Source organism: Equus caballus, chromosome 22 (assembly GCF_041296265.1).
Source record: "Equus caballus isolate H_3958 breed thoroughbred chromosome 22, TB-T2T, whole genome shotgun sequence".
NCBI classification, from domain to species: Eukaryota; Metazoa; Chordata; class Mammalia; order Perissodactyla; family Equidae; genus Equus; species Equus caballus.
The window spans coordinates 25,283,039-25,308,824 of record NC_091705.1 but is presented as its reverse complement, the minus strand read 5'-3'; the positions used below and the strand labels follow the sequence as shown (position 1 = coordinate 25,308,824).

Sequence of the window (25,786 nt, the reverse complement as noted above, 5' to 3'; positions counted from 1 at the left end):
CAGTGAGCCATGGTCTCTCCCTTCATGACTTGTCAGAGAGACAGACACAGAACAAGCAAACAGACCATTCAATAAGGTAACGACAAGTTGTGCTAAGTGCTTTGAAAGAAATGAAGGTTAGATGGGAGTGGTGGAAGGCCTCTCAGATGTGGTAATTTCTAAGTGGACTTAAAGTATGAGCAGAAACTACTCCATGCAGGAATGATTTGTGCGAGCCTGCGGTAGGGTAGATTGTGGTGTGTTTGAGCAACTCGCGGCCAGTGTGACTGGGAGGGATAGAGAGAGAGGAGACTGGAGGGCCGGCCTGGGGCCAGGTCAGGTAGAGCCTGTGGGCTGGGATGAAGACCATGGATTTTCTTCTGAGTTGGATGAGAAGCCGTTGGAGGGTTTTAACCAGGAAGTGACATGATTCGGTTTATGTTTTGAAAAGCCTATTCTGGCTGCTCTGTAAAGTCCAGACGGGGGGCGGTAGAGGGAAGCAGAGAGACTGTTCCCCGCTTTTAGTTATTATCAGCCCTGATATTGGTTCCCCTACAGTGAGCCCAGTATATATGGGTTAAAACTAAAGGCACACATTCCCAGGTCCCTGGTTCTTTAGTGACACTCATATGTAAATGTTTGTTTCTTTAACCTCTGACTCCCTGAGCTGTAGAGCCAAATAGAAGTTATAAATTGTTAAAGTCCAGATGACCTCACGCTGGGCTCCCACTAAAGTTGTGTCTAATCCCAGGACCTTGAAGTTCTTTTACAGAGAAGCTAATGTCCAGAGAATATCAAGAAACCGAAGCTTCCCCACTCCTTGGCTTCCTGATGCCAGAGTCTACCTTCACACAGCCAAGGACACTCATCTGAGAAATCCTTTGTCTCTGCTGGAAGCAGCCCCAGACACAGGCCAATGGGAAAATGCTGACCAAGAAGACCACGGCCCCCCTCCCCTACTTAAAACTAGGGAGAAGGGAGTTGGGATAATCCATGGGAGAGAGGATGGAGGCCTTGTCCAATGTGGTATTGCTGGTGGATCTGAGAGCGATTTAGAAAGTGGGACAACAGGATCAGACCAGGTATTGGACTAGGCATGGAGGAATCAGAGACCTTAGCTCCAGGATGGTGGTGCCTTGTTGGCGGGGGGAAGAGTGAGAGCCTCCCATCTTCCTTCTAGGCCACTTTCTTTCTTCCAGTGAACTTCCCCCCATTCTTTAGGTTATTATCCCAGCTGTCAAAACACCTCTGTCCTGTGTGCACTTCCCTCAGGGATCTGCTCCTTGACTCTCAATGGCTCATGCACTGGGGCCTCCCCCCTGGGTAACTCAATGTTGTAACTCCCAGGAGCATAGAGGTTCCTCAGAGATGCCCACTTTGGGGGTTATAAGGTGGAACCACAGGGGACAGAGCTCCAGCCTCCAGCCTCATTTTAACCAGAGCAGCTCTCTTGTCATCTGTTTTATGTATCAGGTTTCTTTGAAAGTTTTTGTTTGAAGAAATGGGTCATTAGCCTTGAAAAAGTTGAAAACCACTTCTTAAAAGGTGTGTTTCCTTAAGAAGACCTCAGGAGTGATGCCACTGAGGAAGACTTCAGTTCACCAGAGCGGGTAAGTAGGAGAGGCATTTGGGGCTGTTTGCTCCCCAGCTGGGCTTAGAGGCTAGGGGTGAGGGTAGGGGCAGGGAGAGGCCACGTGGGGTGGAGGGGGGGGGGTGGGCTTGGGAGCTGGCGTCCTGACTTCCAGCCTCAGAAGTGGTGTGGTCTGCCCTGCCTGGCAAATGGGGGAAATCAGGGAAGGATGCCCTATGAGGCGCCACCCCCGTTACCGCGAGGATCTCATGGGATATCGGACGTGAGTGCCTGCAGACTGTACAGAGAGATGCATGTGTTAAAGTCATGGGAGGGGAAGGAGGCTTCCGTGGCTGGTGGGAGAGGCTCTCTCATGCCTGGACAGGTCATTCCTGCCCAGCTTTCTGCAAGGTCCTGAGGAAGTCTCCATTCGATCATTTTGTGATTTACCATGTGCCAGGCAACGTGCTCACATAAAGGTGGGAAAATTCTGGGTGTGGGGTAAGGATTTAACTCTCCTCCGGGAGAGTCCCTCCCAGACTCCACCTTATCTCAGTGTGTCTTACACACACCAAGGGTCGGAGACCTTGCAAGGCCAGAGTGCGGGGCCATCCTGCCCTCTTGCCCAAAGACCTCTTTGGAGGCTGCCTGTTGGGAACTTTCTTCCCTCAAGGCTGGGCATGTGGTCCTTATTTGTGAAACAGGTCGGGGAGGCAAGTAAAGAACTCACAGCACAGTTAGCTCTGAGCTCCAACCTTCTACGGGACAGGGACCCTGCACCAGACCCATGAGGCTCCCTCCATGGTTTGGGCTGCATGGTGGAGAGCTGGCCTCCAGGAGGGCCAGCCCGACAACTTCTCCAGCTTCCAGAGCTGGATGGGGTTACCAGGCTGCCGACCTCACCTTCATTCCCGGGACAGACAATTCTGAGCCTCCATCCTGCCCGTGGTGGGGATTTTATCACCAGCCACAGTCTCCTCAAGTGCCTTTTCCTGGGACAAGACCTCACTTGCTGTGGGCTTTGGCAGGTGCCCAGGTGTGTGTGTGTGTGGGGGGGGGCATCTGCCTGCTTTGTCATCTCCCCATCCCTGGCAACCACGGAGCTGTATACATCTCTGACTGCCAAGCCCTCTGGGGCCCAGCCTTTCTCTGCTCACTGCCCCGCCCCACCTGGGCCTCATGGGACTGGGGTGTTGCTGGGCAGGGGGCTCCTGGCTCTCTGCCTCGATGGCATTGCTCTTGGGCACAGAAAAATCACGCTGCTGCTTGCCACACCTTTAGGGGTCAGGGGAGGTCTGAGGGTGGCTGTCTCACAATCATCCACCAGGACCTGGGTCCCCTCTTGGGGGTCTGGCTGCTCCCTTGGCCCCTTTCCTCTGCATTCAGGTCCTCCCAAATATCTCTGGGGTCCTGAGCTCCCCCTTTCTTAGGGACCCCAAAACTGCTCTTTCCTGCTTCCTTCCTCTTCCTGCCTCTTGACCAGGGAAACTTTCGTAGGTGTGCAGGGTCCCCACGTCCTCCCGGCTCCCCGTCCTCTCGGGGCCTGGGCTTTCATCCGTGCGAGGGGTCCCTGCGTCTTCCCCGCTCCTCGTCCTCACGGGGTCCAGGCTTTCGTCCGTGTGCAGGGTCCCCGCATCCTCCCTGCTCCCCGTCCTCTTGGGACCCGGGCTTTTGAAGCTCAAGCCCTTTCTGCACTTTCTGAGGTGTCTCCTTCCCTGGGACACTCAATACCGAATTCAGAATTCCTCTCTGAGGGGCCGAGGGAGAACAGGGACTCCCGGGGAGAAAACTCTCCCTTTAGACACTCCCAGACGGCCCCGCCACCCCCAGAACCCCCCAGCAGACTCAGAACCAGACTCCCTCTCCAGCAAGAATCATCTTTATCGCAGCTGAGATTTTCCACTGTGGCTGCAGCCATTCCTGGACCCCGAGGGTCTGGAGCGCTTGGGGCTGAGGGGAGGGGCTGGCCCGCGGTGAGAAGCAGCTATTCCTCCGGGACGGTCAGCAGCATGTAATCCTGTGGATAGAAGCGCGCCCCATCCATCCGCGCTCACCAAACCGGCTCTCCCTGAGCTGCCTGGCCACACCTGAGAGGGACCGTGTGTCCTGAGGACACACCTTCCCCGTGGCAAGAAGGAAGGGTGGGGGACCCACTGGACAAGGGAATAGAATGGAGGGGGAGGGGGGCCTCGGGAATGTTTGTGAGGGAAGGAACAGACCAGTCTTTAGGGCCCTCCCCCAAAGCCTGTGTATCAAGGGGCTGCTAATGTTTCTGCCGCATTGGGGTTCCTCCTGCTGGGGTTGCTCCCACCCACGATGCCCCAACCTCTGCCAGACCCAGCTACACCCCTGGAATCCATCTGCTCCTGCACCTGTTTTCCCCACCAAAATGGGACCTCCTGGAGGGTTAGGGACTGGGTCTAACTCATCTCTGTCTCAGCATCACCCAGCACAGGGCCAGGCACAGAGCAGCCAGTGACATATACTGACTGAATGAATGAGTGATAGTGAGTGAGTGATCAGGGCAGGCATGTAAGGATGTGCAGACTGTGCACTGCCCAACTCTAGGAGGTGTCATTCATGTAAACTACAGTATAGTGGTGCACCTGGAGTGGTGTAAGATGTAACCGGCACAGCAGTCAGGCACCTAGAAGTGAGTCAGCCAGTGAGCCGGCGAGCCCACCCACCCTCCCTCCCCTTGCCACTGTAGGTCTAGTTATGAGACACTGCTGGGGCTGGGCCCTGACTTTGCTCTTTTTGGCATTCAGAGCTATGGGGGCCCCTGCCCTCCTGGGCCCTCCTTGCCAGGGTCTGTGGCATCATTTCTGGAGCAGCCCCAGCCCCTGTACCACCCACAGTGGCTCTCCCAGCCCTGACCTGCTGGGGTCACCCTGGGCTGAATCTAGGGGAGGCCTGAGGGTGGGGGTGGGGGAGGAGCACAGGCCAGACCTTCTGCACAGAAACTCCCGGTTCTTGGAAGCAGATTTCTAGTGTCTCCTGAATGTCAGGACTGGGAACTGGGAACTGGGAGTCCTGGGTCCAGGGCTGGGCGTAGGCTGAGGGTCCTGAAGTTCACACTTTGTGTCCGGGGTGACGGGTCACATTCTGTCAAATGCTGGCGTGGGGCTGGTGGAACCAGCGGTCCTAACAGTCCCTTGTGTTGGTGAGGGGAACCCTCACTTCCAGCTCGGGGGGAGAGCTGTTTTTACGTCCATTTTACAGACAGAGACAACAGGCTGAGAGAGGGGCAGTGGCTTGCCCGAGGTCACCCAGCCAGGAGCTTCTGTGTGATGCTCTCTCCCCGCCTCGCCCCTGAAGTCCCTTCTGAGCTGCTGCTTAGGAGTGGGGCTCTTTTAAAGGCAGGGCACGAAGAAATGAAGGGCCTCTCTCAGCTCCGCCCCTTCCCACCGACTCCCCTCCCGTCAGCCTCTTCTCAGGTCCACTCACAGAGGGGAGGGACAGCGCTGGAGGAGGCAGGGCGGCCCCGGGGACAAATGCAGAGCTGGCAGACTCCCCCGGCAGCCCCTCTGTGGTTCCTCTGCGAGTCTTCTCTGCTCTCTGGTCTCTGCTGCATCTTTCCTCCCTGGCTTTACCCAGCCTAGGGCTGGTCCTGGTTCCCACCCTCTGGCGGTTCACAGACAGCAGGCACCAGAGGCAACAGCCCTGTTCTGGGGATTGGGACACCAGAGTTCTAGAGTGTGGGTGGAAGTCAGATGAACCCCAGTTGGAATCCTGGCTCGGCTGCCCTGGGCAAGTTTCTCTGCCTCTCTGAGCCTTAGTTCTCTCTTGTGTAAAATGAGAGAAATAATAGTATCCACTTCATGGGGCTAATTGTGAAGATCACCTGTGTAAGGCACCCACGCTCTGGGCGAGCCTCGGCTGTGGCGCCCTGAGGGATTCATGGAGCCCCTCAGAGCCTCAGTTTTCTCATTGTAAAGGGGCATCACGTCCAGGATGGCTGTGAGATAGGGGTGGTAACGGGCTTGCCACGTGGAGGGCCTCCTCTGCCCGAGCCTCAGCCTCTGCCCTGCAGGGTGGGGACAAGGCACCTTGGGCCCCAAGGCCCTCCCAGCTCTGCCCTCCCACGTGTGTCTCAGGAAGCTCCTTTCTCAGCGCTTACCTCGGAGGGCTCCATTCGGGCCTGGTCGAAGGAGATGCCCTTGATGCTGGGCAGCGGGAGGCCTTGCTCTCTGAGCAGCTCTGCGAGAGGGGCAGGTCGGGGAGCTCAGTGTCCGGGTGGGCGGAGGCGTCTGTGGTGCAGGGCAGGGGCAGCGAGGGCCAGGCCAGCTGAGCCCCGGCTGCTTCACTGCCCACATCAGGGAAGGGACCGGGGGTGCCCCCTCCCACCTCCCCTTCCTGGGGGGGCGCTATCTCCATCCCGCATTGGGCAGCCCCACTCCAGACAGCCGGGTCTCTGAACAGCTGCTCTGCCCATTTACTAAGAACCTATCTGAAGGGAATTTCAGTAACCATGGACACATTCTCATGGAGATGCTCTTCCTGGCAGCATTTTAAGGAATGTTCGATTTGTTGAAGGCTTCTTAGGAATCTATTAATGAATTTTATTCTTCTTGTTGAATTGAGGGAAATGACTGAAAACGCTATGCGTTCCTCAAAATACTAAAATGGTGGCAGAAACAGAAAATGTCTCAGCAAAGGATTAGACAGAAGTCAGCATAAACTGAAAATTACCCTTAAAACACTAGAAATTTGGTTATATTCATTAGAAAATATCCATTAAATATATCAAAGAAAAAATATTCATGAACATACTCATTTATCAAATATATGAAAAATAGTCCTTCAAGTAAGTTTTTGGTAAATTGGTAAATGTACTAAACTTGGAAAATTGGTAATTTTGCAAATTAGGTTTCAAAGAGTTAACCGTTTGACCAGTTGATTTTTGGCAAACTGAGTTTCTGAGATTCGACCTTGAGGCCTGGCCTGGGCCCTCCTGCTCCCTCCTCCGCACTGGCCGGCCCTCTCCCCATGCCCGTCATCGCTCTGGGCTCAGGGGGAGGTCTGCCACCCCTGCTGGTCTGATGCGTTGTCCCGCCCAGTGAGGTGGGGGTGGACAGAGAAGAGGGACAGGTGTCTCTGGTCCTGTCTGTCCTCTGATCTTCAGAGGCCTCCTCACCAGCCTGCCAGCTCCCAGCCTCGGCACCCCCTCGTCTCACTCCTCTCTCTGTGTTGAACCCAGATGACCCTGCGTGTGGCACAGGCTTTCGTCAGTCTCTCCCCTGCCAATTCTCTCACCCTCAGGCCGCTTCTTGCAGGCAGTCCTCCCGCATTTCCTCAGTGGCTTCGGCCCTGCTCTTTTTCTCCTTGTGGGGGAGCTTTGGACAGGACTCTAGTGTGAACAGCACCGCTGGTGCTGTGCATCCCACTGGCCTGTGTTCACAACCTGCAGGACCATATAGGCTTCCCGGGTCAGGCCTAGCCCCTGGGTCATCTCTTGACCCTCGCCATGGCTCTCTGTGGTCCAGGATCTAAGATGCACTTGTTGTGTGAGCTGCCCATGGGAGGCACTGGCATGGGTGGGGCCCTTTCTCCCTGGTTCTTTGCCCCCTGCCAGGTCACTTTGCATCCTTGCCCACCTGGCCTCTCAATCTGGCTGCCTTGCTGGACCTTCCATCACCACTGTCCCCCACTGCCAACTGGTCCCCCTTCTCGAACACAAATCTGCTCACTTCGTGCCCAGAACCTTCCCTGGTTTCCATGAGCCAAACCCTTCAGCCTGGCCAGCATTTGAATCCCAGCCTGCCCTTCTGGCCTCACTCTGCACTCCTAACGTGAGTCCTTGAGTTGGAGAACAGAGAAAAGCCCCTTTTGAGGAAGCAAGAAACCAGAGTTCTGGACTCAGCTCTGCCAGAGACTTGCTGTGTGACTCTGGGTAAGTCACTTAACTTCTCTGGGCCCATCGGAAAGACAAGGAGGCCGAGCCAGATGATTTCTCAGAGGTGAGTAAGGTCTGAGCTGTTTATCCTACATGTACTTCCTGAGTGTCTGCTGGGTGAAGGGAACATGAGGGAAAACAAAGAGAGAGGTACCCGTCCTCAGGTAGTTCACCTTCTGGTTGGGGAGACAGGTGCTGACCCAGTAATCACGTGGGTGGGTGGGCAGTTGTCACTCAGCCCACCTCAGCGGAGGTGTGAGGCCAGGAGGCGGTGAGTTCTGGGGGAGAGGAGCCTGTCCAGGCTCCTCACTCCCGTGGAGCTCACGTCGACGCCCCTCCAGCTTTCTGGGACCACCTCCCCAAACCCCTGCACCCCCTTGTTTCAGGTCTGCTTCTGAGGGAGCCCAACTAGGACGGTGGTGTCCGGAAAAGTTTGATTTGTTGCTGATGTCTAAAGATGGAGGTGGCGCCTCAAAACGTTCAGCGTCCTGCATCCCTCACAGAGGAAACATAGCTGCCCCGCTGGCGACATCGACTGAGCTGAGTGTGGCACCCACTGCAGGTGGGCGCGCTGGCCAGGCCCCCCCGGGCCGCTTCCTTTGGGCTGTGCCCTGCCCGGTCCTGCAAGCCTGGAGTTGCAGCGGTGGCTCCACCACTCCAGGGGCCCTTCCTGTCCTCACTTTCCACGCTGCTCCCTGCCTCCCCCCAGAAGCCCTGCGTGCCCACTGGCCCCGCCTCCGAGCTCCCATCACCACTAGCTGCCTGGGCGAAGGACAGGAGGGCCCCCGTGGCCCCTTCCCCACCCCCTCACACCTCAGACTTCAGCCTCCACCCTGCCTCCTCCTGCCTTGCCCGTGGGCCATCCCTAACCAACCCCGGGGGACAAGGCAGAAGCCAGCCGTCTGTGCAAAGCCCCGGACATGGACGATGCTGCTCCAAGCTGCACGGAAAGTGGCATGAGGAGAAACAGCTCACCGTTGTGATGGGGCAGAAACGTCCTCTTCAGAAGCTCCAAGACCAAGGCCTCCAGACGTTCTTCCTACAACAATGAAAGAGGAACAGGAAGGTTGCCCCAGCTGGGTTGGCAGATTCTGACCACGGGAATGGGGGGCTCCAGTGTATAGGTACCCACAGGAAGTCAGGAGTGTCCTGGGGACTCCACTTTTAAAGGGCAGTGGAGCTGGATGACCAGTTAGTGAGGGGCCTGGGGAAAGTTGAGGGGCCTGAGAAAGAGCCACCCTCACCCCGGGTCTCTGACTATCTTCATGTCTCTGCAGGGCAGCCCAGAGGGGAAATAGGTGGGCACGAGGAACCTGGGGCCAGAGCCTCACAGCACCAACTTTGGGTCAGTCCAGGGAGGAGCTTCCAATGCTGAGAGTTGCCTGCTAATGGGGCAGGAATCTTCTCATTGCCATAGCAAGCCTCCTGTCACTGAGGGTGTTCAAGAGGTCTTGATCGGGGCTGCTCCAACCCATTTGGACAGACTGGAAAAGGACTCCCTTTCTTCAAGACACTGTTTTCCCATCTGTTTGCAGACTGTCATAAGCACATTCGTATCTGTATTGTCTGTGATGTGGGTGGCTTGTACAGTGCACGACCTCTCCAACCATACACGATAGCCCTGGTCTGGATGACGGCCCTCTGATGAATGTCACAGAAAGGATCCCTGACCTGCGAAGATGATCTTTAGGACCTCTTGACCCTGACATTCTATGCAAGTAAGGCTGGAGCAAGGCCTGAGGTAACAGGGAGGATAATTTTGAAGCGTTTCCCAGTACATGTTCTCATCTGACCCTTTTGTTCTGTGGTTTTTCCATCTTGCAGCCTTCCCCCATTAGGGCTGAGGCATGAGGCTCACAGTCCTGTGGATGTGGAGGATTGTGGGATGTCCCAGGGTGGGGACAAAGGGCAGTTACTTTATGGGGCTCCCTCAGTCAAGCAGGCACAGTGAAAGCTCTTCCGGGGTAGGAGTGAGATCAGCCCCTGGGGAAGAGACCTCGTGCTGGTCTGGTGACTTGTTCACAGGGAGCAGGGAGGGCCAGACCAGTCACACCGCAGCAGAGTCCCCGCACCGCCACACGCGGCGCAGGGGCCACAGGTGGCTCAGGACACCATGCTGGGAAGCTGAGGGGGGAGGAAACCCAGAGTGGGGATGCAGGGCCCTGCAGGGGGTGCACACTGGGCGCTCTCCTGGAAGAGGCCGACGAGGCCCTTTCCAGCCTGCAGAGGGGGAGGCGCCTTCCAAAGCCTGGCATCTTCCTGGACGTCTCTCACTGCTCTGCATGTCTAGGAGATCCTGCCAGCTCCACTTCCAGAACACATCCAATCCTCACGGCCACTCCCCCCGGGGCCACTCCCCCCTTGGCCGCCTGCCACCACCTGTCAAGCCTCATGACCCTCTGCATCACTCTGCCAGCTGCCCACTGGCTCCCTGCCCCCAACACCGTGCCTCTGGTCCTCTGCTCCTCTGCTCGGAACCCGTCATCACTTCTGTCTCACTCGGAAAAGCCAGCCCCCTCTAGGAGGCTCTGCCTCGGCCCCTCTGCCCCAGCCCCCGGTCCTGAACCTCCTGCGCTCCCCTGCCTTGGGGCCCTGGGTCCCCTCTTCCCCACACCCCACAGCTCCCTCCCGCCCCCTCCAGTCTTTGCTCAATTGCCCTGTTTCTCTGAGGCCTTCCTCCACCTTCCTTTATTAATATTTCCCCCTCCCTCCCTCCCCATCCCCCAGCCCCTCCTCTGCTTTTTCCGTAGCCTTATCCCCTGCCTGCTTACTGTGTGATTAACCTTTCTGTGCTTATGTTTATTATCTGGCCTCACCAAGCTAGACCGTGGGTTCCCTAATGGCAGAGACCTTTGTTTTGTTCACTGACACATCCCAGTACCTAAGACGAGGCTAAGTGAACAAAAGAATGACATGCATGTGTTTAAGTGCTGGGGGCTCGTGGGGGGGCACGGGGCTCCAGGGCAGGATGAGATCCGTGATAGAAAGCGAGGGAGTCTTTCAACCCCTACAGCAATGACCCAGGGCCTGCTGGGGGTCCTTCAGGACCGGGGGGCGAGGCTAACGAAACAGACTCACCTGACCTGCAAGGCCAGCGGGGTGGGGACCCAGGGCGACCGTGCTGCTGCCAGAGAAAAGAGGTCACCCTTTCAGGTCGTGGACGCTGCTTGCGGGGTGCAGTGCTCAGGGGCTGCCAGTCACGACACCCTTCCCTCCCTCCTTCCCTCCCTCCTTCCCTCTCCCCCCTCCTTCCTGTAACCACTCCGTGCAGCTGACAGCAGGCATGGAAACCTGCGCCCCTGAACCACACTCTCTCCCCCCATCTCTTTCTCTGTGAGCCGCCTTGTTTTGCTGAACATCCAAAACCAAAAGAAATCACCTGTTTGGAGTGAACTGGAGTTCTAATTCCTGATTTTTTGAGGAAAACATGGCCTTTGAAAGGAGTTTCTATGAGGAATTGAAATTAGGTCAGAAGAGGAGAGGAATTGGCGTTCCAGCAGAGGGACTCCCTTCGCCCCAGCCCCCTGAGTCCTTGTCCAGCGCGGCACCCCCACTGGTCCTCTCCCCGCCCCAGCTGCTGGTCCACGGGTGCTCAGACCATGAAAGTGTGCTGTTGCCACAGGAGAGGGCACGGTGGGTGCTGGAGCTCCTGGGGGCAGGGGAGGCCGGGGCTGGGCACGAGGGGAGGGGGCGCAGCTTGGGGGTGGAAAGGCCTTTTGCATCGAGTCACTTGGCTGTGGAATCACTGTTGTGGAAGCCAGAGGACCCCTTGGTTTTGAGGGATTTGTCTATGGGCCTCCATGTTTCACGCTGTCACCTTATAGACCAGAAACAGGACCTTCACCTGCAGCCAGAGATGACCGCCTTCTTGGCTGCAGACTCATGCCAACGAAGACCCCAGGATCCTGTTGTGCACACTCGATGCTCTTGGACTCACCTAGTCTAGGACGACCCTCCCGCCTCCTCAACTGAGGCCCCTTCAAGGGGGCCAATTTCAAGGTTCGTGGAATGGGAAATAGGAATCCCAAGGGGCTCCGGACAGAGAAGTTGAGACTTTGGGGGCCTGTATGTCCCCAGAATTCCTCCCAGGTCCAGCCAGGTCACCTCTCTCGGGGAAGAGAGAACACACACCCCTGCAGCCCCTCGTGAGCTTCGTTTCTCTGACTTTTCTCCTGGGTTTGTGGACAAGGGCTTTCGATGCAGCCCAGTGCAGGGGGACGGCTGAAAGCCTTAACAGCCCCCCTGCAGGGCCACTGAGAGAGGGTCTCAGACGCAAAGCCCCCTAGTCGCTGAGGCCACCCTTGGGGAGGGCTGGGGCTGCACCTGGGGGAGCGGGTGTCTGAGTAGACGGTTTGAAGCCTGGCGCGCCTCTTTGGGTGTGGACTGATGGAGTGTTAGCGCGGCGTGGTGGGAGGGTTGCTGCTGCCCTGTGCAGCCCGCCCTCAGTCTGCCTGCCCTGGATGGGCCTCAAGTGGACCCAGGACCCCTGGGAACAAAGGACTGCGAGCTTTACTCACCCAGGAAACGGAGACAGAGGAGGTGTTGCTGGGCCCCCGCAGCACCAATGAGCCCGGCTGGAGGGCCATGGCCGTGTGGCCATCCAGGCAGACAGTGGGAGGGTCAGGGGTGCTGACGGTCAGTCCCACGCTCCCTCTGGACTGGCCAGAAGTCTGCATAGGGTTAAAGCAGAAAAGGTGCAGGCAGGGACAATAGAGGTGTTCCTTAGCCCTCAGCTTGGAGGATTGGGAACAAGACCACCTTAGGAGTCAGGCTGTCTGAGTTTCATTCTAGCTCTGCAGCAACTTGCTGTGTGACCTTGGGAAAGTCACTCACCTTCCCTTGGCTGCACTGAGGTGAGATGACATCCTCCTTCTGGGCATGCATACCAGGTAAGAGCATAGATTTTGGAGCCACAGTTCCAGCTCTGCCACTTGCAAGCTGTGTGGCCTGAGACAAGTTTCCCAATCTCTCTGTGTCTCAATTTTCATCTTGTAAAATAGGGATGATAATCATACCTACCCCATAAGGTTGTTATGGAGACTAAATGAGTTAATTTGTGTAAAGTGCTTAGAACAGAACGCGGCACCTAGTGACGCTGTACGCCTGTTAGCTGTTGTGGTTATGGTTATTATTGTTGTTCGTCCATCAGGGGCCATATTCTAAGAGCCTTTGCAGAAAGGCCATTGAGCATGGATTTCAGAGTCCGGGACCGTGTTCAGATCCTGGTTCTGCCGCATACTGAGCAGTGTGAGTGTGGGCCAGTGGAGTCAGCCTGCGGAGCCTTGGCTTGCTCCTGTGTGAGAAGCGGGGAGCGCCCAGGATTGGATCGACCCAGGGGAGGGGCCTGGCACAGCCACTGCTCGCTGTTATCCACCGTGTGCACATCCGTCTGCCTCGGCAGGCTCGGGGTCTCGTTCAGCCGTGGACAATAACGACAGCCAGCGCTGTGGTCGCCCGGGCGGGGCCGTGGGCTGAGCGCCTTACTCGAATCGCCTCCTTCAACCTCACATCATGCGAAGCACGAGCAGGGATCTTTGGATCCAGCAGGAAACCCTGGCCGACTGAGCATGCGCTGTGGCCCACCCCACCCTGCCCCGCTCCCAGAGTCCCTCCCGAGATCCTGGCCAGGGTGCTGGGGGAGCAGCTGCAACACACCCACCTCGGGCCCGGGCTCCAGCTCTCTCGGTGACAGCAGCTGAATGAGGGCGGCCGCCTGGACAAAGGGCAAAGTGCGTGTTGGCCTTTAGAATCCTGCAGGTCCGTCCTGAGCAGGTCCAGGGGGGCGTCAATGGGTTCAACGAGATGTAATTGTCCCCAGCTGGAGACACCACCTGCACACCTGCCAGTCTCAGTGTGGGAGGACCATTCGCCAGACTTCCCATCATGACCTCTCTGGAAAGTTCTTTTTCTTTGTTTCACTGATTTTCCCCCAACATTTTATTGTGAAAGCTTCCACACTTACAGCAAAGTTGAAAGACTTTTATAGAGAACATTTGTATACTTATCACCTAGATTCTTCTGTTAACCTTTTCCCATCCTTGCTTTATCACATTTCTATCCACCTATCTGTGCTCCATTGATATTTGAAAACCGAAAATCATTATAGAAAGCAAAGCAAAAATATATAAAGCAAAAGTAAATGTAAAAGTCCACCCCAACAGCTCTTCCCCTTTTCCCCTAAATCCTATTCTCAGGGTAACCACAGTTGCCATTTTGGAGCATACTCTGACAGGCTTTTTCTACACACGTATAAACATGGATAGATGGGAACATTCTAAACACACGGTCCCGCACCTTGTTTGCTCCTCTCAACGTCAGCAGGCAGAGAACAACCCCATTCTTTTTAACAGCTGCATAGTATTGTGCATTGTATGAACATAAGCTGACTTATTTTTCCTTATCGATGACACCTAGATTTTTATTTTTCACTCTATAACAAGTGAGGCTGCAAAGACCCCTTGCACGTACATCCTTGCCCACTGCTGTAAGAATCTCCACAGACGTAGAATTGCAGGGTTTACTTCCAGCTGTCTCAGAGCTGCCAACCTGTGTGGGATGGAGGGAAGGGCAGGGGGAGGCAGGAGACCTGGCTCCAGTCCTGATCCCGCCTGCTGGGGGACCTTGGGAAAGTCACTTTCCCTGTCTGGGCCTTGGTTTCCTCATGTAAAAAATGGAACAACTACATTAGATCTCTTCCAGGTATGGATCTTAGGGTTTCACACTTCACCATTTACTGAGCACCACTGTGTGCCCTTCACAGAGTATACCATCCTTAGTCCCTGCCCTTGAAATGGGGGGATGGGGAACACGCAAAGTTAAATAAATAAACACACACAGTATACATACAGGTGTGTGTATGTGTATATATAACTTTACTCACACACATACGCACAGTGTGCTCAGTGTTCAGAAGGAAAAGAACAGAGAGAGAGGGAAGGCGGGGGTTGGGGGAGAGCTTTCTTTAGACATTTAGATGCGGTGGTCAAGGAGGGGCTCTCTCAGGAGGCGACATTTGCACTGAGACCAACAGAGGAGGGACAGCGTTTCAGGCAGAGAGACCTGCGTGTGCAAAGGCCCTGTGGTGGGGACCAGCCCCGCCTGTGAGGCTGGCGTGTAGTGGGTGAGGACGTGCGGCTGGAGAGGCGGCCAGGGCCAGATCACACAGGGCCCTGGGAGCTGCAGAGGAGACTGGACTTTGTTCCGAGTGCGGTGAGGAGCTGCTGGGGGCTTCTGAGCAGTGATGGGTCTGGGTCCCTCCCTCATCTGATCCCCTCGTCCACCCTGGGACTTCCTCTTCTTGCAGACCTCAGTGTGTGCCTCCTTGTCACCAGTCAGGCCACCTCCTCAGAGATGTCTTGACTGACTGCAGCGTCCAGGGTAGCCCTCTCATCTCTGCCAGCCACTTACTGATCCATTGCTCTGCTTATTATAAGATGAATTACCTTATTTATCTGACTGTTTTCTTGTTCAGTTTCTATTCCCCCACTAGACTCTGAGCTCTGCAAGGGCAGGGACCCTGTGTGCACAGGGCCTGGCACACAGTGGGCCTTCAGTAAATACTTGCAGCATAAATGAATGCCAGAATGAATGAAGGAAGACAGGAATAACTGAGGAGACTGGGTGTTCAGGGAAGTCCTCCCAGAGAAGGGAACTTCTACACTGGGTTCTGAAGGCTGACTAGGAGTGCTCCAGGGGAGGGGAAGTGACTTACCTAGGCCCACTCAGAAAGCATGTCTGCCAGCTAGGCCTTGGTTTCTTCATGTGGAAAATAGAACAATAATGTTATGTGTCCCCTCCCGGCATCGCTCCCCTTCCTTGAGCACTCACTGTGGAGTCCTGGAGGTCCACGAGGAGCTCCTTGCTGGTGTAGAGGCAGGACAGGATGTCATTGTACGCTTCCAGCCAAAAGGCCAGGTCCGCCATGCTGCCCTGGGCTAATTTTGGGAGGGGCTGGGGGGCCAGGTGGTCAGGCCTTGGAGCTCTCTGGCCTGGGCCGCAGCGGGTCACGAGCTTCAGAGGAATGAAGGAGAAAGGAGAAAGGCAGTGTGGCCAGCCTCCCTGGCCAGCAGCTGCTTACGGCTGGTACCCCGAGGGTCCACTGTGTGCTAGCACAGTGCTGCCCGATTACGTGCACAGTCTCCTGTCGACCTCACAGCAGCACCAGGAGATGGGAACTGTCGCTGAGGCAACTGAAGCCTGAGGGGTGAAGCGACTTACTCAGGACCCTGCCCGTGGCAGAGCTGGAGCTGCTGTGGAATCCAGAGCCCCGTCTTCTTGCTTCTCCCTCCTTTGACCCCATTCCCCTCTCTGCGCCCTTGTTAATTGCGCCTCCTTCCTACCCGCTCAGAGGCTTCCTGTCCACCATTCCATGGGGACGGGAGTCGGGCAGCCAGCCTCGTCCCTTCTCTGGGCCTCGGTTTCCCCATCTGAGGGGTCCCTGCCCTTTTGTTGGAGCCCCATCTTTGCTCACGGGACACACAGCCCTGTGGCCTCTCCTGCTCTCCAGGGCGGAGGCAGGACTCCTCGGCTCAGCAGGAGCTCCCGAGGGCGGGGCCTGCCGGGTCTCCCCTTTCTTCTCCCTCCTTCTCTCTCCCCTAACACCTCCTCTGCCTGCTCCTCCTCCTCCCCTTTTGGCCTCCTATCCCGAGGAGCTCCCCTCTCAGTCCCCTCTCAGTCTCCTCTTTGCCCGTCCTCCCCCAGACCAGTGGATGTCCCGGGAGGGTCTGTCCCGGCAGGGGGCCGGCTCACCTGGACCTGCATCAGGATGGCCTCCTCCGTGAGCTCTGTGGTGGTGACATGGTACTGGAAGTCTTCTGGGCCCGAGATGGTCGGGGCTACAGTGAGGAAATGAAACTGGGGCTCAGCCTTTCTGGGGGGCGGATGGGGAGGCAGCAAAAGCGGGAGAAAGTCGTTCTCCCTCTCTGCTTAGCTTTAAGCTCCTCGTGGGCTGGGCCTGTGCTTCTTGTAATGATGAACATTTATTGATAATAACTTTTTGCCGGGTTCTATGTATTATCACCGCAGCCCACGTGCAGGCCGACGGCGAATCCCATTCTACAGACTGGGAAACCCAGGCCGAGGGGGGCGGAAATGACTCACCAAGGTCAGAGGGCATATGCCCTTTTCTCCCCCACTAGAAGGCAGGCTCCCTGTGGGCAGGCCCTGTCGGTGTTGTTTCCCGTTGGTCTCCCAGAGCCTAGGAGAGTTCCTGGCTCACAGTCGGGGGACAGCAGCTAAGCTCCCTCCTCAGCCAGGAGCTACGTACCCAGAGTTATGCGCAACACGTCCTCCAGCAGCGAGTTGAGCAGGGTCGTGGCCAGGGGGCACACCTGGAGGGAAGGCATGGGGGTCCTCGTTGGGGTCGGGGTGAGGTCGAGGGGCTCTCCCTCAGGATCACACCCCTCTCCCAGGGGGCGGGGGAGCATGAGCTACTCACCATCTTCTGCAGGAAGAAAGGCAGCGTCTTGTCCAGGACGCCAGTTATCACCTTTAGAGCTTCGTTCACCAGGAAGGGGTTCATCCTAGGGCAGGGGAGCCGTGGAGTCTGAGATGCCACCGAAGGGGAGACTGAGGCCAGAGGAGGGGGTCTCGGGCAGGGCTGAGGAAGGCCCAGACAGGCCTGTGTAACTTGGAAGCTCAGAGGGCCTGCTTCCTTCTCACCTGGTGTCTCTCTCTTCTCTCTCCTCACTTTCCTTTTCTGTTTTTCCCTCCTCCTTGCTTTCTCTCTCCCTGACTTTCTCCTACAATTCTTTATTCCTTCTTGATTCTCCATCTCTGCCTCTCTCCCTTTATTTCTCTCTCTGATAAAGATCTCTGGGATTTTCAAGGAAGGAGAGATCACACCTGGCAGTGGAAGTCATGGCAGGCTTCCTGGAGGAGGTAGCTTTTGTGCTGGGTAAATATAAGCATCATAGATAGTGGCCACCTTGTGCAGCAGGTTCTGTGCTAAGTGGGTCACATGGGTTGGCTCATGTCTTCCCCACAACCACCCCATGTTGGCTGGGTTCTGTGAACAATCCCATTTTACTGGTAAGGAAACGGAGGCTCCTAGACGTCAAATAGCTTGGCCAGGGCCCCAGTGTTGGGAAGCAGTCAAACTGAGATTTGACCTGGGTGGACGCATCATGCTCTTGGCCATGACATTCAGCATGGAGGAAGGAGATGCTGGTGCGTGGTGTGTGCAGCTGTGGCCTGAGCCTGTCCCTGATGCCCTTGGTGACTGTAGACAGCGAGGCTGGGAGAGGTAGCCCCAGCCCTGCATCTCAGCGAGGGGCTGAGCAGCCGCTGTGGGGCAGGAAGGCTGGGCACCTTCCTCTGCCCGGTGGGTGCGCAGGAGTGGGCAGGTACTCACTGCTCCAGGACCTCGATGCTCAGGTTCCCTGGTGGGGTGTGGCAGTCGTCGAGGGCCACGCGGGTCTTGTTCCCTGTCTGTTCCAGCCGTACCCCGATGCGAATGTTCTTGATGATGCTGAACCGCAGGATCCTGCAGGGGCAGCGTGTCTAGGCCGCTCCAAGCCACAGCCCAAGGTCGAGGCCAGAAGCCACAGGCTGGTGGCCTGCGGTGGCACAGAGGGCTCAAGTGAGAAACTAGGGGAGTTCATTAAAAGTAGAGTTCACACTGTGGAAAACCTGAAAAATCTGACAGCACCGGGCCAGTGTCCTCGCAGGTGGCCGTCACCTGGCGCTGACGGTGACCTCGAGATGGGCCACAGGCTCCTCAGTTTGCCACCGTCCTCAACAGGCCAGGAGTCAAGTTGTGTTTTTACTGCACACCATTACAAGGGCGATGGTGTGTTTACCATCCAGCAGAGAAATAGTTCTCTGGGCCCACGTCTCTATCCCAGAGACATTTTCCTGCACTCACTTCTCTGTTAAAAAGGGAAGCTAAACGAAGAAAGCCATACTTTACAAGAAAAACAGGAGTGGACACATTCCTAAAGGGCATTTAAGAATATTTCTGTTTCAGGGGCCGGCTCTGTGGCCGAGTGGTTAAGTTCACGCGCTCTGCTGTGGCGGCCCAGGGTTTCAGCGGTTCGGATCCTGGGCGCGGACATGGCAGCACTCGTCAGGCCACGCTGAGGCGGTGTCCCACATGCCACAACTAGAAGGACCCACAACTAAAAATATACAACTATGTACCGAGGGGCTCTGGGGAGAAAAAGGAAAAATAAAATCTTCAAAAAAAAAAAAAAGAATATTCCCGTTTCACATGCAAACACCACCTGAATCGCTCCCTCTGTTGGCTGTCGAGTTTGCAACCCCGGGTCGGTGTCCTCGTGCTTTGTCTAGTGTCCCGTCTGAACTCTCAGACAGGCAGTGAGCTCCTCTCACAGCAGCCGCGTGTACTTGGGGACTCGATCACACCCATTTTATAGATGAGGAAACTGAGGCCCAGGGAAGAGAGGCCCTTGCTCAAGTCGCCTGGATGGTCAGTGGGATTGGAGTCCAGGTGCGCTGCACTCCAAGGTGAGCCTGGACCAGACCCTCCAGAGATATTCCTGTTAACACGTCTGCCTTTTACTCAGATGGGGCACACGTCCCCAACAGGGAGGTCAGGGGGGTTTATCTCAGCCTCTGCCACTGACTCACTGTGTGATCCTGGGCAGGTCCCTCTCTCACTCTGTGCCTCAGTTTTCCTTCCCTGTCAGTAAAATTGGCTTTGAAACATGCCCAAGTAGAAAGGACTTTTGCGACCCGTATGGTGACCTGGGCAGGAGGCTTTGCCAGCCCTGCATGGCTGTTCTTGAGTTACGGCAATGAAGGCTGGGCTGCCTGGCACTGAGGGGGTGGGGAGGAGGTGCCCAGTGTACCCACCTCTGGAGGGACAGGTACAGTTTAGTCTGCAGTGTGACCTGGAACAGGCTGTCGCTTAGGATTTGCAGGGTGACCTCAGGTCCTTTGGCATCTTCTATGATCAACCTGTGAGAGGTACAGGAGGTGCTGGTGTGGCCTGATGAGGCCGCTATGACTCTGTGGAGTGTGTGTGTCTGGGTTAATGAGAATGGAGGTGACCCCAGGATGGGTGGGGGGCAGCGTTGGAACAACGCCTTCCCTGACTCCTGGCCCAGCTGCAGAACGCTGGGCTCCAGTTCCAGCCCCCAAGCCTTGAAGATCTGTGTGGGTCTCCTCCCTTCTCTAGGCCTCCGGGTCACCTTCTACAGAATGGGGAGAAAACACGGGAGGAGCTGTCTAAGGCCATTTAACCAGTCTGAATTCAAGTACAAGTGCTTTGCAAAAGAGAAGCAAGCAGGCGAGAGCCAGAGAAGGCAAGAAGGTTGGTGATCCCATAGTCATCTGCTCAGGGCCGCCTGCCCTGCTGAGCATCCGGAAGGAGGACGTGAGCCTTCTGCTCCCTCTGGGGGCCTCAGGTCCAGTGTCTCCCTGAGCTGGGAGGAGCCCAGAGTTTTCTGTACTTTTGAACGTTAGCTACGAGCTGGTGACTCATCTGGTACCCACCGGAAGGGGCAGCAGACCACCCAGAGCTAGGGGAGAGGCATCGAGAAGATGCTTTCTCACAGTGCTTAGAAGGAAACAAGCCTGCCGACACCTCCACCTTGGACTTCCAGCCTCCGGAACTGCGACACAAGGCGTTTCTATGGTTTGGGCCGTCAGTTTGTGGCACTTTGTTATGGCAGTTCTAGCAAACCAATGCAGTCAGAAAACCTAGATTTTGATGGAAACCTTCTTAACTTTAAAATGTCGTCAGTTCGTTTAAAACACTGTGCCAGTTTGCAGTGCCAGGTGCAGGCTGAATGTGGTGGCTGGAGGGCTGCCACGCCGAGGGCCTTTTTAGACTCTGCTTTGTTCCTTGGAAGATTCCAAGTGGCTTAGAGAGGCTGAGGACAATGCAAATGCCCTTGCTGAGCACTTTCTGGGCTGTAGAGAACCTCCAGGGACACCCAGGGCTCCCACCCACAGGGGTTCACCTGCCAGGGAACCCCATGGCTCAGGGACACAGCCGGGCCTGGGGGAGGAAAGGCCGGAGGCGGCACCCGCAGCTCACCCGCCCGCCTGGAACAGCTCCTCCAGCAGTGGGAGGCTCTTTCCGGAGAGCAGGTCCCCGACCAGCGACAGGTCAAGCCTGCTGCTCTTCCTGGAGAGGCCTTCTCGCACGAAGGGCAGGTGGTCCAGGATGGGGACGCCTTCGCCTGCGGCCTCCGTCACAGGAATCCTGGTCACGTGGTCCAGGATGCGCTGTTCCGAGAACAGGTCTGAAATATCTGAGGACACAAGCCCCTCCTCAGTGAGGGGCTCGCCCTTCATTCAGTCACTCAATACACACCCAATAGCATTTGAGTGGCTCTGAGTCAGCAATCTACATGGTCATTTAGCAGCAAGTACTTATTACGTGCTTACTCTCTTCCTGGCCCAGGGAACAGGAGCAGTGTGGCTCCGCCCCCATGGAGGGCACTTCTAGAAAGGGAGATGGGCAACAACCGAACACTCAGATAAGCAAAAGCAAACAAGGCAATATTCAAAGTGATAAGGGCTACAAAGAAAGTAAAATGGGGTTGAGTTGGAGCATGACTGGGGGGGGGGGTCTACTTTAGATAGGGTGGTCAGAGAGAGCCTTTCTGAGGAGGAGGCATTTGAGCAGAGACCTGAACAAAGTGAAGGAATCCACTATTACAAGGTCTGGGAGGAGAGGCAGTGGGAACAGCATGTGCAAAATCCCTGAGGTGGTAATGAACCTGGTGAGTTTAGGAAACTGAAAGATCAGTGAGGTTGGGCTGTGGTGAATGGGGTGGGAGGTGGATGGACAACAAGAAACTTGTGGTCAAGAGGGAGAGAGACAAACAGACAGACAGAGGGATAGACAGGAGAAGAACAATGCACTTGGATAACGCCATAGATGAGGCTTCACCAAAGGGCTATGGGAGCCTGGAGGAAGGAGACTCCTTCTGGCTGGGGAAGTTGGGAGGGATTCCCACCACAGGGACTGTTAGAGCTTTACCTGAAAGGGTGAGTCAGAATTCACCATGCTGGGAAGGAGGGAGGGAGGGAGAATTGTAGGCGGAAAGGAAGGAGGCTGGGAAGTCCATGGGCGAAGTCAGGGCAGGTGGTGGTGGAAGAGGCTGGAGGTGCAGGGTCTGGAATGCCAGGATGAGGCACTTATGGTAGTGGGGAGCCACAGCAAGTGTTAGAGCAGGGGAAGGGGAGTCAGCACTAGCAAATTCTGCCTCTGGTGAGGGGGAGGCCAGAAGAGGAGCAGTCTTGGGGAGGTGGTGCCGTCTCCCACCCCTGCCCCTCCCTGAGTTCCTGCCTCTCGCATTCCACTCCTTAAATTTTACCTGTCTCCAGCTGATCCTTGCTGACCCGCAGGAAGAGCAGGTGCCGGGCCTGCCCTTGAGCCTGGGGCAGCAGCCCCCAGCATAGCAGTGACCCCCAGAACAGCAGCATCCTCCCTGCCAGGACCTGCAAACACAGAGCTGGGAATCTTGGTGGCCACCTCCGTGTCCCCAGGGGGGACCCACTGCCCAGCATCTCCAGTTCTGCCTCTCCTAGAACCGTCTCCCCAGCCCTCCTTCCCTCTCTTCTCCCCCTGGCTCCAGGTCGCTCATCCTTAAACACAGCCTCCACTTCCCACCACCTCACATGAGTGCTTTCAATTCCCTCTGCCTGGAGTGCCCTCCCCCTTATGTGGGCTGGCTTCAAATCCGGGATCTGCCACTTCCTGACTGCGCGATCCTGAGCAAGTTCCTTGACCTCTCTGTGCCTCAATTTTCTCAGCTTAAAATGGGAGTAAACATAGGTTGTTGTGAGGAATACATTCAACAATAGGCACAAAGCACTTAGCAAGCAGTGTGCCCAACAGCTGCTACTGTGGCTAGTAATGCTGTGAGCTGTTAAAAGATGGAGCACTCCTTTTTAACCGTGGGGGTTTCTGGATCTTGAGGAAGACAGGAGACAGGGGTCCTTGGGGAGGTGCCATAGTATTTCAACCAGTACATTTGTACTGACTCCTACTAGCTGAACTTCAGCCCTGCCCAGCTGGCCAAAAGGGCATAGTTGGGACCCCAGAGCCTGCAAGCAGGGGGCTCTCCGGGTGGGCAAGGGTGTGCCACCAGGACACGTGGCCTCCGGAACTGCAAGGCGGGGACCAGCCGGGATGCAGACCTCTCCAGGCAGACACCAGCATAAGCAGGGCCATCAAGGAGCCACCACGGCACCCCGTCCCCTCAATGCCACATCCATGAAGAAGCCCCCAAGGGCAAATGCTGCCCCTGAGCGAGAAGACCCCTGAGGTGGCTGAGCCCACCCTGGAGCGCCTGAGCCGATCCTGGCATTGCCTCGAATCGGCGACATCTGGTGTTTTGCCGCTTGGTGGCGCAGGAGCTCAGAACAGCGATTCACTAGGTCATAGAAAAAGGAAAGTTTTTGTTTGTTTGCCGATATGAATTTTGGACTGGGAAATCTGGACTCAGGGCCTTAGCGGTTCATATCTTGCTTCCAGGCTATTCTTAAATTCACCCGCTGTTCGTCTCACCAGCGTGTCGTCAGCCCTGGACCAGGGTCTGTTGTCAATCCTTCACCAAAGTCAGGCCTCTCCTCCCTTCCTGCCCTGGGCCCTCACTCTGCCCTCCAGCCCGCTCCATCTCTTGCCTTGAATCATCCACACCAGCCCCACTGCTACTTGAGTCCTCGCTGTGTGAGTCTCAGGCACCACGCTGAGAGCTGTACAAGCTTCGTCACGTCATCGAGTCCTCACAACAACGGTCTGGGATCATTGACAGCAGGCCCGTTTTACGGATGACAAAACTGAAGCTCAGAGAGGAGAAATGAATTGCCCACGGTCACACAGGTAGTAGGTGGCAGAGCCTTGATTGGAACCCAGGTGAGCCTGGTGCTAAGAATCTAGGCACCACTTCACCACGTTATCATGGGTGCTCAAGAGACATTTGGGAGGTGCCCATGCCAGCCTCCTGCTCTCACCTCTCCAAGAATAGGGCTGTCCTGATTGCTCTCTGGCCTCTGTCTCCAGCTTCCCAGAAAGACACGACTTTTATAACCTGAGCTTGAAGCCTGTGTGGGTGGACATGTGGGCAGGAAGCCCAGCCCCGTGGCTGGGGCTTGTGCTCAGGGGAGCTCTTCAGGAGAGGGGAGGTCCTCTTGGCCCTGGGTGGCAAGGAGCTTCTGGCCAAAACTGATCGGGCCCATCACTAAGGCCTGAGGGCTAGGCTCTGGGACCGGGCCAACAGAACCCACAGAGGAAGTGGGTGAGGGCCCTGCGGTTTTGGGGTGGGCCCTTTCCCTTGGGAACAGCAAAGCTGCAGGGCCTGGGGCAGGGCTCCAGCTCTCGGGAGGGGCCTGAGAAGGCTCCTAATACAGGATGTGGCAGTCACAGAACCCAAGGGATAAAGGTGTGTATGGGGGCAGGGGGGAGGAGAGCAGTTGAGGGGGAGAGGCACGGCTGGGAGGGGCCTAGTGACCAGGGACCAGGAAGGTGGTGGAGTCTTGGAGTTCCCCCCCGGGGCTCCTGCCTTAGGGGTGCATGGGTGGCAGTTGTGTTTCAAGGCCCAAATGGAAGGAGGCCAGCACAGAAGACAACCCCTTTCCTTTATGGGACATGGAGACCCAAGGGGGAGTGATGAAGGAGCAGAGTAGAGGGAGGCAGTGTAGGGTAGTGGTTAGGGGCTGCTTGGTAGTCGTGTTGAGTTGTCAGAGCCTCGGTTTCTTCATTTGCGCAGTGGGGGTCCAGGGGCTGTGGGGAAGGATGGGTGAGTGAACTCTCAGCCCGGCACCTGCACAGAGCAAATGCTTGTCTTGGTTTGGGTCCCCAGAAGCAGACCCTGAGACCAGGATTTGAGATCAGGGAGCTGATTTGGGCACTGAACCTGGGAGATGCTGGTAAGGGAGGGAAAGTGAGGCGGTGAAGGAGGAACCCATAAAGGTGTGTCATCAAGCAAGTGGTCCCGCGGGCATCTTGGGCTCAGGCCCGCTGGGGCGCTGTGGGAGCCAGTGTGGTGCTGTTCCCTGCCCCCGAGGGGGGAGGAGGCGGGGTTGTTTATTCAGCAACCTCCAGGAAGCCCCAGGACTTGGAAGCCATGACCGTAGCTGTTTTGGAGAAGAGCCCAGCTTGGCTGGTGTCGGAGCCACTTGCCTCTGACAGCATTGTGTGGGCTGGGACAGAGATCCCTTCACTGGGGCAGGTGGGACCCAAGACCAGAGCCCCTGCCCCATCCTCCAGGCTCCTCGGAAGACCCCCAGCCCCCAGCAGACCCTATATGACACTAGGGAGCCAGAAGAGACCTCCCCAGACAAGATGGAGCTCGACGTTCTCATCTCCCTTGTGAGTGGGGGTCAAACCCAGGTTTAATATGATTTAGAAAAGAAAAGGACTGCGATGTGTGGGACGCAGCCCACAGAGTGCGGCTGGGAGTCGAGGATACGTGGCCTGCACTGAGCAACTGCCCAGCAAGTGTTCGCAGGCCCTGGTGTAGGTGCCTCGCACAGGCTCCTGTCCTGGACCCTCCGCGTCCCTCTTGGCCCAGCCCGTGTCCTGTAGATTGGAGAAGCTCATCCCACTGCCTTCCCAGGCCGCCAGCCGTTCTGATGCCTGTTTTTGCCCTGAAGTTGGGGAATGCCTTTTCCTGAAATGCCCACCCGCCCCTTCCTGCAGGGCCCCTCGTGTAACTGAAGGGCTCTGTGTGCTGGGGCCGGCCCAGAGGCTGGAGAACAGGGGCCCTGTTGTCTGTCCTGAACCTGCTGGCATCAGAGAGGCCAGGGAGACAATGGCAGTCACGCACTGTCCAAGTGGGAAGGGCCTTCAGTGATAAGGCCCAGCATCCCGGAGGCCAGGTAACAGCAGTGATGATGACGTCACCCACAGAGGACGTTGTTTGAGCACCTTCCATGTGCCGGGAGCCCTTCTCTCTCATTTCATCTTCACTGCAGCTGTCCAAGGTGGGGACATGATTCTCTCCATTTATAGAGAAGGAAACTGAGGCCCACAGAGGGGAAGCCACATCTCAGGGTCAACCAGCCATTGAGGGGCCAGGCCAGAACTCCAAGCCTGCCTCCAGAGTCACGCTGTTCAGAGCCCTCGACCCCCGACACCGCCAAGATGAACACAACGTGCATCCCCGCCAACGAGGTTGTCCCACCATACATGGTCTTGAGGCCAACAGGGAGGGCACTACAGGCTTTCTTATTCCTGAAGCCCAGGGAGGTGGCCGAGACCCTGGACATTATCCACATGTGGTCTGATGTGGCCCACACAGAGCTCAGACATGGCCCCGACTGGCTCAGAGGGGCCTGAATGACACAGATGTGGCTTGGATGTCCAGCCCCCAAGGCTGCTGGGGCAAAAAGACTCCTGAGCTGGGACAAGTATGCACTCC

At 56.5% G+C, this 25,786-nt stretch overlaps 1 protein-coding gene and 1 long non-coding RNA gene across 15 annotated transcripts; one reads left to right on the top strand and one right to left on the bottom strand.

Moving 5' to 3' along the window:
• Window positions 1-1,452: 1,452 nt before the first annotated feature.
• Window positions 1,453-14,288, top strand: LOC138920145 (uncharacterized). 2 transcript variants are annotated; one of them, XR_011430852.1, is made up of 6 exons: window positions 1,453-1,589; window positions 7,832-8,007; window positions 8,981-9,163; window positions 10,913-11,078; window positions 11,270-11,444; window positions 12,595-14,288. It is a non-coding gene; the product is annotated as an uncharacterized lncRNA (long non-coding RNA). The 2 variants fall into 2 exon arrangements; XR_011430851.1 differs by lacking the exons at window positions 10,913-11,078; window positions 11,270-11,444; window positions 12,595-14,288 and having other exon boundaries at window positions 8,981-9,237.
• On the bottom strand, window positions 3,413-23,522 carry LOC100069028 (BPI fold-containing family B member 1). 13 transcript variants are annotated; one of them, XM_070247296.1, is made up of 17 exons: window positions 23,379-23,499; window positions 23,049-23,204; window positions 21,737-21,860; window positions 20,449-20,665; window positions 19,260-19,364; window positions 17,797-17,928; window positions 16,882-16,966; window positions 16,711-16,774; window positions 16,194-16,279; window positions 15,273-15,455; window positions 13,105-13,158; window positions 11,963-12,115; window positions 10,825-10,892; window positions 10,524-10,569; window positions 8,421-8,484; window positions 5,670-5,799; window positions 3,413-3,566 (listed from the first exon to the last, which is right to left on the bottom strand). In XM_070247296.1, exons 3-17 carry the CDS (start codon window positions 21,843-21,845, stop codon window positions 3,551-3,553), a joined length of 1,512 nt encoding a protein of 503 aa, XP_070103397.1. In that variant the 5' UTR covers window positions 21,846-21,860; window positions 23,049-23,204; window positions 23,379-23,499; the 3' UTR covers window positions 3,413-3,550. The 13 variants fall into 13 exon arrangements, with proteins under 13 accessions (XP_070103397.1, XP_070103403.1, XP_070103400.1 ...); XM_070247302.1 differs by having other exon boundaries at window positions 5,670-5,749; window positions 10,524-10,566; window positions 23,379-23,497; XM_070247299.1 differs by having other exon boundaries at window positions 5,670-5,749; window positions 23,379-23,496.
• Window positions 23,523-25,786: the final 2,264 nt, after the last annotated feature.